The sequence below is a fragment of the Cervus canadensis genome, chromosome 18 (genome assembly GCF_019320065.1).
Source record: "Cervus canadensis isolate Bull #8, Minnesota chromosome 18, ASM1932006v1, whole genome shotgun sequence".
NCBI classification, from domain to species: Eukaryota; Metazoa; Chordata; class Mammalia; order Artiodactyla; family Cervidae; genus Cervus; species Cervus canadensis.
The window spans coordinates 20,267,326-20,282,213 of NC_057403.1; the positions used below are offsets into that span (position 1 = coordinate 20,267,326).

The window sequence follows — 14,888 nt, forward strand, 5'->3', positions numbered from 1 at the left end:
TGGTGGCTCAGTGGTAAAGGATGCAGGGGACATGGGTTCAGACCCTGGTCTGGGAGGATCCCACTTACTGCGGAGAAACTAAGCCTGTGAGCTGTGACTACTGAACCCACGTACCCTGGAGCCTCAGCTCCACAGCAAGAGAAGCCACCGCAAGGAGAAGCCTGCTCGCCACAACCAGAGAGAAGCCTCACAGCAATGAAGACCCAGTGCGGCCAAAACATCAATAATTTTTCTTAAAAGTTAGTTGCAATACAGCTCTGTCAAAATGACAGAGAAAGGGGCTTCCTGCATGAGGGTTGCGAGTTAAGTTTTACTTGGGCCAAAATGAAGACTGCGGCCTGGGAGACAGCACCTCAGATAGCTCTGAGAATCTGCTCCAAAGAGGTAGCGGGGGAAGGTTGACATATGTGATTTTGGTGAAGGGGGAGTTCATGCAATGAAGCACTTATCTTACAAAAGGTCTTTTGCTAGTCACCAAGGAGCAGACATCACCGTGAAGGCCTTTAGTGCTTTTCGAGATATGAGAAAATAACTACTAATATCTAACTAATCTCAGTCACTCAGTCGTGTCCGACTCTTTGCAACCCCATGGACTGTAGCACCCCAGGCTCCCCTGTCCTTCACCATCTCCTGGAGCTTGCTCAAACTCATGCCCATTGAGTCAGTGATGCCATCCAACCATCTCATCCTCTGTTGCCCCCTTCTCCTTTTGCCCTCAATCCTTCCCAGCATCAAGGTCTTTTCCAATGAGTCGGCTCTTCAGGGGCTTCAGGTTCACCATCAGTCCTTCCAATGAATATTCAGGATTGGACCCAGAATATACCAACAATCCGGAGAAGGCACTGGCAACCCACTCCAGTACTCTTGCCTGGAAAATCCCATGGCTGGAGGAGCCTGGTAGGCTGCAGTCCATGGGGTCGGTAAGAGTTGGACACGACTGAGTGACTTCACTTTCACTTTTCACTTTCACACTTTGGAGAAGGCAATGGCAACCCACTCCAGTGTTCTTGCCTGGAGAATCCCAGGGACGGGGGAGCCTGGCGGGCTGCCGTCTATGGGGTCGCACAGAGTCGGACACGACTGAAGCGACTTAGCAGCAGCAGCAGCATACCAACAATCGTCAGGAATCTTTTTTGAAACAAGGAAAACTGAGGAGAGTTGCTACCTGCCAGGTGTTTTCCAAGGTCCTGGCCTGCCTGGCTTCGTATTCCAGCTTCTCTGACTTTCTGGCCACGTGGCTTGGGCAAGTTACTTCACCTCTGTGCGTCTCCGGTTTTTCCTCTCTGTACCTTGAGAGAGAATTGCTGCGAAGATGGGTGAGGTTGGTAGGCCAGCTTAAGTGCTAATAGTTGGTTGCCAAATTAATGAATGTAGGACACTGAGAGGTGGGAGCCCAAGCCTAGCAGGACCCTGTCCCCCTCCTCCAGGCTGCCTTCCGGGCCGGTGTCCTGGCACACCCTGGGAGAAGGGAGGGGCTCCGGCCTCACCTGTCAGGGCAACTCAGCCGCCCGGCCACCCCGCCTCCCAGAGCCTCCGGAAGGCAGAGTAGATCCTGGGCGGGGTTTTCGGCCACAGGTACTGGATGTTTCGGGGAGATTCTGATAGAGGAGCCGACCCCGAGGGAAGGGTGTGCGCTGAGCTGCTGAGAGAGCCACTTTGTCATCCAGCCACGACCAGGTGAGAGATGGAGTCGGGGAGTTCTCTCGGCTCGCGGGCGCGCGCGCACACACACACACACACACACACACACACACACATTCGAGACTTGATCCCAGGGATCCAGCAGCAAGTGGAGACTCGGGCTCTCCACTCCTTGACCTCTGATCCCCTCTGGGCTGCACCCCCACCTCGGAAGCCAGGAGTCCACCCATCAGAGCCCAGGCACCCACCATCCCTGCCCCCAGCACGCTGGCCGCCTGATCTTTCCGTCAGTCCCGGAGCCGGCCGCTCTCCTCAGCTCCTGTCACCTCCCTTGCTGGCATATCTGATACTTGACCCTGCGGCAGAAAAGAAGGAGAGAGGACCTCAACGGAAGTGGGTTACCTTATTCAGACAAGGAGGGGCGACAGTCGGCCTAAAGACCAGGCTGAGCGCCAGGGGGATCAGGGAGGCTTCATATTTAAAGGGAGGTTTGCAGAAGCGATAAGGGAAACATTGGTCAGGCGGGATGTTTAGCGTATTCTTTAGTTGAGAAGGCATTTGTAATTGGGCAGGGGGTGATAAGTCCTCTGGGCAGGGGTGATAAGTTTCTGGCGGATGTAGGGGGTGGAAGGTTTCTGGACACTGGGTGGTAAGTCCCAGATAGATACAACCGGCCTGGAGCATCAGGGCAGGACCTAAAGTTCGATTTTGTTTTCTCCGAAGTTAGATGATTCAGTAAGAGCCTTTGAGACTGTTGTTTTCTTCTCTAGGCCCAAAGACTCCTTCAGACCTCCCATCCCCTCCGTCACCCCTGCTCTCCCCTTCCCCACCCAAGGCCACCTGCCGCCTCCCTCCCTACCTCCTGTCACCTGTTTTCCAGGAAGCAACCTGAGAATGAACGGCCAAGGCGGGGCTGCAGTAACTGAACCGTCCCGGTCCCCCCTTGGAGACAGCTCCCCCACCTCCGGGAGGGACAGACAACAAAACCCTGGTCGGAGACCCCGGGGTGCGGCCGTATCCCCGGCTCCCTAGCTCCATCCTGAGTCCGCGCTTCCATTCTAGGCTGGACCCAAAGTCGGGGATTTCAAAGCAGTAGCCCCACATTTTTGTCTTAAGCTCTTTCCCAGCGTTGTGATCACGGGGTGAATTTCAGGGAGAGGTGTGAACGCGGCGAAGCTGCCCACGCCCAGCATAGGTGTGGAGGGCGTCCTGCGGCTGGGCGGGCACTGAGCTGGGTACCCTAGCCGACCTGGGGGAGGAGGCGGAAAGGGGCGGGGCTTTCAGAGCTGACGGAGCCGGACGTGCCAATTACAGGGTGAGCTCCCGTGTGAGGACAGATGCGGGCGAGAAGGGGAGGCTGCGGCCAGACTCCCAGAGCGGAGTGGATGAGGCCAGGCCTGGGACAGAGAGGCGTGGACGAGAACGAGAACGTTTAAAAGGAGTCATGGGCAGATTTTGTCAACCTCGCTTTTCTGAGGGACCTGGAGGCTGGATTCCCCCAGCAAAGTTGGGGCTCCTTTCAGTTCCGTATCCTACCGCAACCCCCAACGGGATGACCCCCCAGAGGTCCCCCTCTCATCCCTCCCTGAAGGGTGTGATGCAGCTGTAAGGACGGAGGGCAGATAAGAAGATGGACTTCCTGACCTCAGGGGGCGGGAGGGAAAGGCAGGCTCCTCCCACTTGCCTTGGACCAGGACTTTGCCCACGACTCCAGCTGTCGGGTTTTCCCCCCGCTGGAGCGCACCCCTGAGGCCCCGAAGACGTAGGGGAGGGGCACGGGGCGGGGCTGCTTTCCGGGTCTCCTCCCCTCCCCACGGCTTTTTTTTTTTTTTTTTTTTTTTGGCTGCCGCTGGGTCTTCCTTAATGCTCCTAGGCTTTCTCTAGTTGCGGTAAGCAGCGGCTGGTTTTCACTGGGGTGTAAGGGCTTCTCGTTGCGGTGGCTGCTCTTGTTTCGGTTCCTGGGCTCTAGAGCAACCTCTCAGTAGTGGTGGTGCACAAGCTGAGTTGCACGTGGCATGTGAAATCTTCCCTGACCAGGGATCAAACCCGTGTCCCCTGCATTGACGGGTGGATTCTTAACCACTGGACCCCCAGGGAAGTCCTCAACTCTGTTTTTTTTAATCAAACTTCAATCATGGCAGGTGAATCACAGACACACTCACTCACTCTCTGGAACAACAGCCCCCAGAGTCAGCTCCATCCACTATGTCTGTATCTGACCTATGCAGCTGCTTTGTTGGTCACAGAATTCCCAGCCTCTGATGAGACGAATTCCTCCTCTAGGTCTGCCCTCCTCACAGTCATGTCTGACTTCTCCCAATGCTGTGATGTGATCTGTGTTCTAAATGCTGTGTGTGATCTGTGTTCTAAATGCTAGATTCAACCATGACTCCTGCACCCAAAGGGGCTTCCCAGGTGGCACTAGTGGTAAAGAACCCACCTGCCAGTGCAAGAGACGTGGGTTCGATCCCTGGGTCCAGATGATCCCCTGGAGGAGGGCATGGCAACCCACTCCAGTATTCTTGCCTGGAGAATCCCATGAACAGAGGAGCCTGGCGGGCTACAGTCCATAAGGTCGCAAAGAGCTGGACATGACTGAAGCGGCTTAGTATGCAAACACACATACACCCCAATAGGAAAAATGCCCAGAGCCCATACGGAACAGTGCGTTTTGCTTCATATGTGATAATATAAAAAATGTACCGCATATGTGTATGTGCCAGGGACTGTTTTAATCCTCAGAGAAGTGAAATCACTTGTCCAGAATCACAGCTTTAGGAGCCTGAAATCAACAGCCCGCAGCTGGAGGGTGTACACACCTTAACACAGAGAGATGTGGTTACTGAGCCAAATACATTGCAGGCCAGGCTGAGTGAGTAGAGGCTTCAGGTTCAGTGGCCTTATCTGGAGCTTGTGGGCAATAAGGCTGAGACTCTCATGAGCAAAAGCTGAGCTTTGAAATGAACCTTTTTTAAAAAAAAAAATTTTTTTTATTTTTGATAGTGCTGGATCCTTGTTGCTGCACACTGGCTTTCTCTAGTTGCGGCAGGGGCGGAGGGAGCTACTCTTCATTGTGGCACATGGGCTTCTCATTGCAGTGGCTTCTCTTGTTGTAGAGCATCGTCTCTAGAACACCAGCTCCGTGGTTGCAGTACACGGGCTCCACATGTGGAATCTTCCCAGACCAGGAATCGAACCTGTGTCCCCTGCATTGGTAGGTGGATTCTTATCCAGTGTACCACCAGGGAAGTCCTTTGAAATGAACCTTACTCAGCAAACCCAGACTCCCTGGCTCCTCTCTTTCAATGCAAAAGGGGCTAGAGGAGGTCGTACCACCCAGACGTCTATTTCCGGCAGCGTTCAACACCTGGGGATTCCCAAAGAGTTCACACCCCTAGCTGAGTTGGTTTGATTCAAAGCCAGGCATCTAGTTGACAAGCCTGAGTCTCTTCTGGAAAGTGAGCCCTCCAGTGATCTTACTGGGCTCAGAGGGTTTCAGTGACATGAATCAGAAGCAAGGCTGTGACTTCATTAGGTCCTGCGGTAACTTTTCTCAGCCATAATAAACCCAAAAGGACAAGGCCTGCATGGCTTCTGGCAGCTTCCCAGCCTCAATCAGGCCACACTTAACTTGATTTAACCCCAACGTTCTCTTCTTAGTGGCCATTTAAAAAATATTTATTTATTTATGGCTGCACTGAATCTTGTTGCTGCGTGCAGGCTTCCTCTAGTTGCAGCGAGCAAAGGCTACTCCCTAGTTGGGTGCATGGGCTTCTCACTGCAGTGGCTTCACTTGTAGTGGAGCACAGGCTCTAGAGCTCAGGCTCAGTAGTTACGGCACACTGGCTTAGTTGCTCCTTGGCACGAGGGATCTTCCTGAACCAGGGATCAAACCCGTGTCCCCTGCATTGGCAGGAAGATTCTTATCCACCGAGCCACCAGGGCAAGCCCCCTTAATGGCCACTTGGTTCCGCAGCCGGCCCAGGAACACAAGCCCTAGACCAAATCAAAAGGAAACTTTTATCTCTAAGCTACTGTGGTGCACAGCCTCCGGGGTATGATGTGGTTAAAGCTTGCTCAGGAGGAAGAGATGTACTTTAACCTGAGTGGGAACTCTGTGTTCACAGAGAAGGAAGAAGGAAGTCTTTGAAAGGGTCCAGAGAACAGAGAGCTGTCATTCCCAGGACTCTTCCCTGACACTGGCATTCCCATTCACTCAGAGTCCACACCTGCTCAAACAGTGATCTGACCTGGATTTTCCCTGGGGCAATGTGTATTGGCCCAGCCTAGACTGTGGAAGGACAAAGTCCATCAGTCTTTCTAGATGTGATCTTAGCAATGATAAGCTGTTCACTGTGAAGACATTACTTAATTACATCCTTACTGGCTTCTAGCCACAAAATGGGGAGTCAGAATCAATTCCTTTCCCCTGCTCTTCTTTCCTTAGAGCTGCTTTTTAAAATGCTCAGCAACCGTACCTTCAAAGTTTCATCCTTTGCGGGGGGGGGGGGGGGGGTCTTTGAAATAATCTCAGCCAACAGCTTAATTAACTGCTTCTCTCTACAAACCACCGAGTCAAGGTGTATGATCCACGATAGGGAATTCTCAATGCCCTGGACCTCCTCGAGTGAGGTTGCAGGAGCATGTGGCATGAGAGGATGGTCATGTCCCAGGTCTCCAGCAGGTCCCTGGGACTGGCCACCAACTGAGGGTCTTCGCCTTTGCACCGGAAGGAATTCAAGAGCGAACCACAGAAAAATGAAAGCAAATTTATTCAGAGAGCTACACAGTCCATGGGCTTCCCAGGTGGCATGAGTGGTAAAGAACCCACCTGCCAATGCAGGAGACATAAGAGACATGGGTTCAATCCCTGGGTTGGGAAGATCCCCTGGAGGAGGGCATGGCAACCCACTCCAGGATTCTTGCCTGGAGAATCCCTTGGACAGAGGAGCCTGGCGGGCTACAGTCCACAGGGTCAAACAGTTGGACAAGACTGAATCGAAAAAAAAAAAAAAAAAAAAGACTGAATCGAGTTAGCTTGCACGCACACATCCTATAGGCAGAATACGGACCATCTCAGAAAGTGAGAGCCACTCAGAGATATGGGGTGGTTAGTTTTTACAAGCTGGGATGTTTCATAGGCTAAGAAGTGGAAAGATTATTTCAACTATTTTGGAGAAGCGAGAGAGAGTTCCAGGAACTGGGTCATCGCCCAGTTTTTGACCTTATATACTCAGTCTCGGAACTGTCATGGCACCTGTGGGTGTGTTATTTAGCATATGCTAATTATTCCAATGAGCGTATAATAAGGCTCAAGGTCTACTGGAAGTCGAATCTTCTGCCATCTTGGACCTAACTGGTTCTCACCAGTTCTTGTCACATCCTGTTTTTCTTAACATCTGTGTCATTCTTCAAGGGTGTGTCCTACCCCCTTCCCTCCTGTCTCAATACCAGAGTGAGTCCCATGTATTTTCAGAAGGTCTGTCTGACACAACCACCTACTCCTGGAACTAACTTCTGTTGTAATCAGAGTTGAAAAGAACAGGTTGTATAGTTGTTCAAATATTAGCAGATTTTCTAGGATTTCTTTTTTTTTTTTAATTTACTTTTTAATTTTTCACTGTGCTGAGTCTTTGTTGCTGCATCCAAGATTTCTCTAGTTGCAACAAGCAGGGACTACTCTCCAGTTGGGCATGGGCTTCTCATCGTGCTGGCTTCTCTTATTTCAGAGCATGGGCTCTAGAGCTTGGACTTCGGTAGTTGTGGCACACAGGCTTAGTTGCCCCACGGCATGTGGGATCTTCCCCAACCAGGGATCAAACCCATGCCCTCTGCATTGCAAGGCAGATTCTTATCCACCAGACCACCAGGGAAGTCCTTTCTGGGACCTCTTGACCAGCAGTTGAAGTTCCTTTGAGACGCCTGCATGTCTCTTCAGCTATCTTCTGGTTATTGGCTCCTTGTGCTCCAGACTGCATCTGATATGTCCAGCCACACCAATCTGTACTCTTGCTTTCCACACTGCCTGCTGTGGTCTCACAGTATGAACTTTGAGTCTTTGTTCCCAGTTCCTAGCCTGGCAGGCTGCAGTCCAAGGAGTCACAAAGAGTCAGACATGACTGAGCATGCACACGCACATGCATACTCACAGTCAATAAACATCCACATTTCAACATACAATTTGTATATGCATAGTGTATGCATATGCTCACACATACACATGTGGGATTTGTTCACAACCACCCTCACACCACATATTTAGTACATACTCAGTATGTACACAATACAAATATCATTCAGATATTTTGAGTTTGGTACCAGAACCACAACAATAAAGCAAATATTGCAACAACATAAATTGTTGATTTGGTTTTGGTTTCCCAGTGCATATAAAAGTTTCATTTACCCTATACTGTAGTCTACTAGGTGTGCAATGGCTTTATGTCTTAAAAAAACAAACCCAATGTACTTAACTTAATTAAACAGGTGGTTGCTAAAAAATGCTCACCATCATCTGACAGTCTGCGGTTGCTGCAAACCTTCAATTTGTAAAAGACAGACAGTAATCATGAAGCGCAATAGAATCAAGTCTGCCTCTACATACACAGCCATACAATACAATACAACCTTCGTTCATATGCACACAATTTCCCAGACCATAGGTGCACAATGTAAAGATACCATATATACGCATGAAACACACATGCCATGTGTGTATATACACACAATGCATATACATGTGTAAACGTGCACATGTGAATCCAATGGAAACACAGTCATGTAACACACACTCCAGAGATACACCTGCACATGTGTACATGAGCACTCACACGTCCACGCACAGGTAGAGTCAATCCACAAGCACATATTCCCCACAAGGTCTGCACACACAGCTGTGCCCCCAGCTTCATGTACAACCCCAGGGCCTCCCTCCGCCCAGCTAACCGTTCCCTGCTCTCCCTCCCCAGACAGCCATGCTCAGCACGCAGACATTTTTCTTCTTCCCCACGGCCCCCTTCATCCTCTTTGTCTTCACGGCTTCCACCATATTTCACCTTCATCAGAGGCTAGAGAAGATGCAGCCCACATGGGAGTTAGAGGCACTGCAGCCAGCAACTACGGAGACCCCCTCGCGCCCGCAGCCGGGGCCCCAGCTGAAGGGCATGTGGACCATCAACGCCATAGGCCGCCTGGGGAACCAGATGGGGGAGTACGCCACCCTGTACGCCCTGGCCAAGATGAACGGGCGCGCCGCCTTCATCCCGCCCCAGATGCACAGCACGCTGGCCCCCATCTTCCGAATCACCCTCCCGGTCCTGCACGACGCCACGGCCAGGAGCATCCCCTGGCGGAACTACCACCTGAACGACTGGATGGAGGAGCAGTACCGCCACATCCCCGGGGAGTACGTGCGCCTCACCGGCTACCCCTGCTCCTGGACCTTCTACCACCACCTCCGCGCCGAGATCCTCCAGGAGTTCACCCTGCACGCCCACGTGCGTGAGGAGGCCCAGAACTTCCTGCGGGGTCTGCGGGTGAACGGCAGCCGGCCGAGCACCTACGTGGGGGTCCACGTGCGCCGAGGGGACTACGTCCACGTTATGCCCAACGTGTGGAAGGGCGTGGTGGCCGACCGGCGATACCTAGAGCAGGCCCTGGACTGGTTCCGCGCTCGCTACAGCGCGCCCATCTTTGTGGTCTCCAGCAATGGCATGGCCTGGTGTCGGGAAAACATCAACGCCTCCCGCGGCGACGTGGTCTTTGCCGGCAATGGCAACGAGGGCTCGCCCGCCAAGGATTTTGCCTTGCTCACGCAATGTAACCACACCGTCATGACCATTGGGACGTTCGGGATTTGGGCCGCCTATCTCGCGGGTGGAGAGACCATCTACCTAGCCAATTACACCCTCCCAGACTCTCCCTTCCTCAAAGTCTTTAAGCCAGAGGCAGCCTTCCTGCCAGAGTGGATTGGGATCCCTGCCGACCTGTCCCCACTCCTCAAGCACTGATGTTGGCTGGTTCTCGGCACCCCATTCTCCTTTTCGGACTTCCCCAAGATCAGTTCCGGGGTATGAGGAGCACATTGTTACATGTTCCAGGGGGCTTCCCTCTTGTACCATAATGCTTCAGGGTGGGAGCAACAGAAGGCCCAACTAATTTTTTAAAATAACATATTCATGAGTCTCACACATCATGACCAATGACGGCAGGTTTCCAGGGTTAATTCAGCAACTCAACAAGTCATCAGCAACCCCAGTACCATCCATCTTGTTGAGCTGCCATAATCTCTTAAATCAGCTTCCATATGCTCATTTTGGTCCCAAGAGGGCTGCCACATACCCAGGTGTTGCACAGATATCCTCTTTCCAAGGCAGTAAAAAGAAGTTTGTTCTTATCTTATGTCCCCTTTGAAGAGTGTGGGAAAACTTCCAAATCTCCCTGCAACTGGTCCCATGTCTCATTGGCCAGAAGGGTGTCACATGCCCTCTGACCCCTTATAAGGCATGGTGAATTAGACCCTGGGTTGCCTTAGCTTCAGATCAATAAATCATTGCCCCCTGCAGCTGTGGAATCAATGGGCCTCCTCTGAAGGACATTGTGGCTTGCAGTAAGAAAATTGGGGTGCTCTTACCAAGGAAAAAGGAAGGAATGTCTGCAGGGTGCGAAACAGGTGCCTTGAATAATTGTGCAGGTTGGCCATTGCACAAAGGCATTTGGCCAAGGAGGCAGGTGGGGCTTGCATAGGGCCCATGGTCTGCTCGCCAAGCCATGTGTCCCTGGGCCTATGTCCACCCAGCAGGCTCACTTTTTTCTAGAAATTAGTCTCCTCAGAGTGGGGACCTTTCATCCAATTTTCACGAGAGAGCTGTATTGGCTAGTAGTTGGAATCCAAGCCCACATGCCCCACCTCTGCAACCCTGGCTTCTAGCGCTTACCATGGCTATTGCTAAGAACTCCTAGACCAGTGTGGCTCAATGAACTTGATGAGAGTCCATTCATCCTTTTAGTAAATGCCTGTCATGATGAACCCAACAGGATCCCTGCTCTCAAGGGCTGTGTTGACAAAACATGATGGCTTAAAGAGACAGCAGTTAATTCTTTCCCACTGGTCAGTGGGTCAGCTGGGTGAGTCTCTGCTGCATGCAACGTTGCCTGAGGTCTCTTAAGAAGCTGCATTTCTGTGGTGCTCATTCAGAGTATCCTGCAGGACAGGATAGCTCAGACTCCCTCACAACATGGCTTTCAAGTTTGCTGACACATTTGCTTTGGGAGTCCTCAGGTATCCTCATCATGTAGAAAGTAGAGCTATCTGAAGTTGCCAGGCTGTGAGGAAGTCCAGACACAATGGGAGGTCCCACAGAGATGCTCCAATTGGCAGTCATAGCTGAGCCAAGCTTCATCCCAGCCCAGGCATCAGAAATGTGAGTTTAGAAGCCTCCAGTTATTCCAGTCAACCTCACATTTCCAGTAAGCCAGCTCAGTCTCCTGACAACATGTTGCAGAGTCAGGCCATATCTGAATTCCTGATTCACAGTTCTATGAGTGTAATGATACTCTGATTGTATGCCTGTGAAGTATTAGGACGATCTGTTGGGCAGTCATAAGTAACTGGGTAACAAACTATAGATTATTCTCTGTATTTGCAAAATCTTTTATGACTTGGCATGAAGTAGGCCAACATGAACTTCTCTACCTGACTTGAGATCACACATGCAAAGGTCCTGTGGCAGAGGGGAGTCTAGTGAAATGAGAATGGTGTGACTGGAGCACATGGAGACAGATATAAATGGAGAAGTTAGCAGGGTGGGACTATGAAATGCCTCATTGACCAGGATAATAAGGACTCTGGGTTTTATTCTAAGACCAATGGGAAGCCATCAAAGGGCTTTCATTAGAGGCATGATATGATCTGATTTGGGGCTTCCCAGGTGCCTCAGTGGTAAAAGAATCTGCTTGCCAATCCAGGAGTAGAAGGAGATGCAGTTTCAATCCCTGGGTCAGGAAAATCCTCTAAAGGAGCAAATGGCAACCCATTCCAGTATTCTTGCCTGGAGAATCCCATGGACAGAGGAGCCTGGAGGGCTACAGTCCATAGGGTCACAAAGAGTTGGACAGGACTGAACACACACATACACATGCACACATATGATCTGATTTGCTGTGTGAACATATCTGTCCTCTATGTGGAGGTAAGACTAGGGGCAAGGGTGAAGAAAAAGAGACCGGTCAGAAGGTTACTGTAACATTCCCAGCACCCTATGATGGTGGACCAAGGAGATAATGGTGAAATAGAAGTCTCATTTCAAGACTCCTAGTGTCTCTCTGCCACAGTTTGACATTCCTGGAAAAGACAATCTGATAGTTCAATCGGATTGATATTTGAGTCAGGCATCTGCCATGAGTCAGTTACCTGAGGCCATGGGAGGGGATCAGCGAATACCGACAAGGCCACTATGTTTGTAAGGAGGTTGGTTCAAGAAAAGGTAATGAAAGAATACCCTAAGAATTGGGGAGATGCTCCAAAAATGGACACATAGGGGAAAAAACGTTTGCCACTCACATTTCGGTGATGAAGCAAGTTATGCAGTCACACCCAATTTCAAAGAGGTGTTGAGAAAAAATTAACCAGTGGATCTAAGAAAGAAATAAAGAATTGTATTCAAGACAAATTGGAGGATTATCCCAGGTGGCACTAGTGGTAAAGAACCCATCTGCTAATGCAGGAGACATAAGAGACGTGGGCTTGATCCCTGGGTTGGGAAGGTGCCCTAGAGGAAGGCATGGCAACCCACTCCAGTATTCTTGCCTGGAGAATCCCATGGACAGAGGAGCCTGGTGGTCTACAGTCCAGAGTCGGACACGACTGAAGTGATTTAGTACTTAACCCAAGAAGAGCATCTCAGAAAAGTCTGAGAACTGTTCCATTGGTTAGAAATCAAGGCATAGTTAAACTGTTTTTTGGTTCTTTTTTTTTTTTTTTTGAGACAGTGGATCTTACACCAAATGACATGTTATTGACAGTTTACATAATCCAGATCTTAGAGTCATCCTGGGTCATCCAGGGTCACGTGATCCCTTATAGGATCAAGAAGGAATATTATCTTTCAAGGAGTTGTCTCGATGTTGCTGGGAGAATATGGCCCTTCATGGTTGAGTAGGTATTCCTGCCCATGGGGGAGGTTTGGTTGATGGGTAATACAGACACAAGATGCACAGTGTGGGGAGAGGAGAGGTCAAAGGGCAGAGAAGCATTTCTTTTTTTCAGAGAAGCATTTTTATGTTTAAATTTTTCTTGTCTTACCATAAAACATGTGTTTTATGTCGCCAGAGGGTGAGCTAGAGCAACCTGCCTCAGGTTCAACATGCCTCAGGTTCATGCACGGCTCTAGTAGACGACTACCTCACATCCCCTTGCAGACCCCTGCGGTCTCTCTAGGTGGTGCTCTTGGGACCCCTTTCTTGTGGCTTGGTACCCATGGAATGGAAGGCCTTACTACTTTACTCAGCTGATAAGTTTCTTGGTCATTCTTGGTAATTCTACTGAAGGAGTCCCCTTTCAAATTTCCAGCCTTATTTTATACAGCTTGAGTGGGTGGTGGTCACTAGACCAGGGTTTGCTATTTAAAAAAATAAATAAATTCAACTTTCATTTATTAACTTAGCATTCTCTATTTTCTTCATGGACATTTAAAAATGAATTTGGGGGGTCATATTTTACATGCTTCTTAATTAAAGCAACATCACAGTGGGTCATAGTTTCCAAAAACAACCATGACCACGTCTCCCCCCCTTGGATTTCAGCTGCCCCCAAAGTCTTCCCCTGCCTGTCCCCACCTCAGTAAATGGCACTGTTTGTTTACTTCAACCAAACACTTAAACTTACTCTTGATTTTTTTCTTTCACAGTTAATCGAACAGCAAGTTGTCAGCTTTCCCTTGAAAATGTACCCTGAATCTGATCTTCTTTTTTTTTCTTAATCATCACCATTCCATCCTGGTGGAAGTCACCACCATCTCCACCTGGACACGTGTAGAAGTCTCTCTAAAAACAAACTAAACAGGGACTTCCCTGGTAGTCCAGTGGTTAAGACTCTGGCGCTTTCCAAAAAAAAAAAGATATATTTTCATGTTTGCAATATCCACATTTCCCAAGGCTCACATGCAGAATATGTAAACAGTGCCTATAAGTCAGTAAGAAAAAGACAGTTACTTCATTAAAAAACATGGGCCAAAAAAAATTGAAGAGATGGTTTGAAAAAAATGATTAACAAGTGTCAGTTAGCACATGAAGATATGTGTTCAAGTTGCTTATTTTCCTTCCACCTCAGTTACCATCCCGAGGTCTGCCCTCAACTGCTTCATTTTACAGTTCATCCTCTCCACCCCATAGCTTGCTCAGCTCACTTCATATCCTGGAAGGTGACTGTATGGGGCGGGATATTAGGATGGGAGGTATTTTTCCTGGGATGTTTCCTCACTGCTACATCTTCTATCATTACCTAGGAAATTATTCTGACACCCAAAATTCTACATTTCTGCTTTTTAACCCACTCAGTTTGGGGTACTTTGCTACAGCAACCTTAGGAGACTAATTCAGTATGGTGCTGGAGAGGACTCTTGAGAGTCCCTTGGACTGCAAGGAGATCAAACCAGTCAATCCTAAAGGAAATCAACCCTGAATACTCATTGGAAGGAGTCGTGCTGAAGCTCCAATACGTTGGCTACCTGATTGGAAGAACTGACTCATAGGAAAAGATCCTGATGCTGGGAAAGACTGAGGGCAGGAGGAGATTGGGACGACAGAGGATGAGATGGTTGGATGGCATCACGGACTCATTGGACATGAGTTTGAGCAAACTCTGGGAGATGGTAAAGGACAGGGAAGTCTGGTGTGCTGCAGTCCATGGGGGTGGCAAAGAGTTGGACACAACTTGGCGACTGAACAACAAGATAGTAGAGAGGGGAGAGAGTTGTTTCTGCTGGTTTTATGGAGTTTCTTCAGTTAACCAAGCTTCAAAAAAAGGTTGGTTGTGCCCTATCTGTTCAATTTAATTAATTATGGTCATGGTTATAGGGTGTTTTTTCTAAGAATTAGCATTCCCTGGGGGTTCTATCCATGGCTTATTTTTCTCCCTGGGTGATTTCGTAGTTTCATAGCTATATTTTGATGACTGTCACATTTTTATTTGGGGGCCAGAAACATCCCTTTAGACCAAAAAAAAAAAAAAAGTTTAATAATAGAATTAC

The 14,888-nt window shown here is 49.5% G+C and overlaps 1 protein-coding gene across 2 annotated transcripts; it reads left to right on the forward strand.

The window, feature by feature from the left end:
• The first annotated feature begins 1,552 nt into the window (after nt 1–1,552).
• Nucleotides 1,553–13,722, forward strand: FUT2 (fucosyltransferase 2). Of its 2 annotated transcripts, XR_006263549.1 has the most exons (3): nt 1,553–1,677; nt 8,610–9,710; nt 13,548–13,722. XR_006263549.1 is itself a non-coding variant. In XM_043437831.1 (2 exons), the coding sequence occupies exon 2, from the start codon at nt 8,616–8,618 to the stop codon at nt 9,648–9,650; it is 1,035 nt and encodes a 344-aa protein (XP_043293766.1). In that variant the 5' UTR covers nt 1,553–1,677; nt 8,610–8,615; the 3' UTR covers nt 9,651–10,843. The 2 variants fall into 2 exon arrangements, 1 of the variants encoding a protein (XP_043293766.1); XM_043437831.1 differs by lacking the exon at nt 13,548–13,722 and having other exon boundaries at nt 8,610–10,843.
• Nucleotides 13,723–14,888: the final 1,166 nt, after the last annotated feature.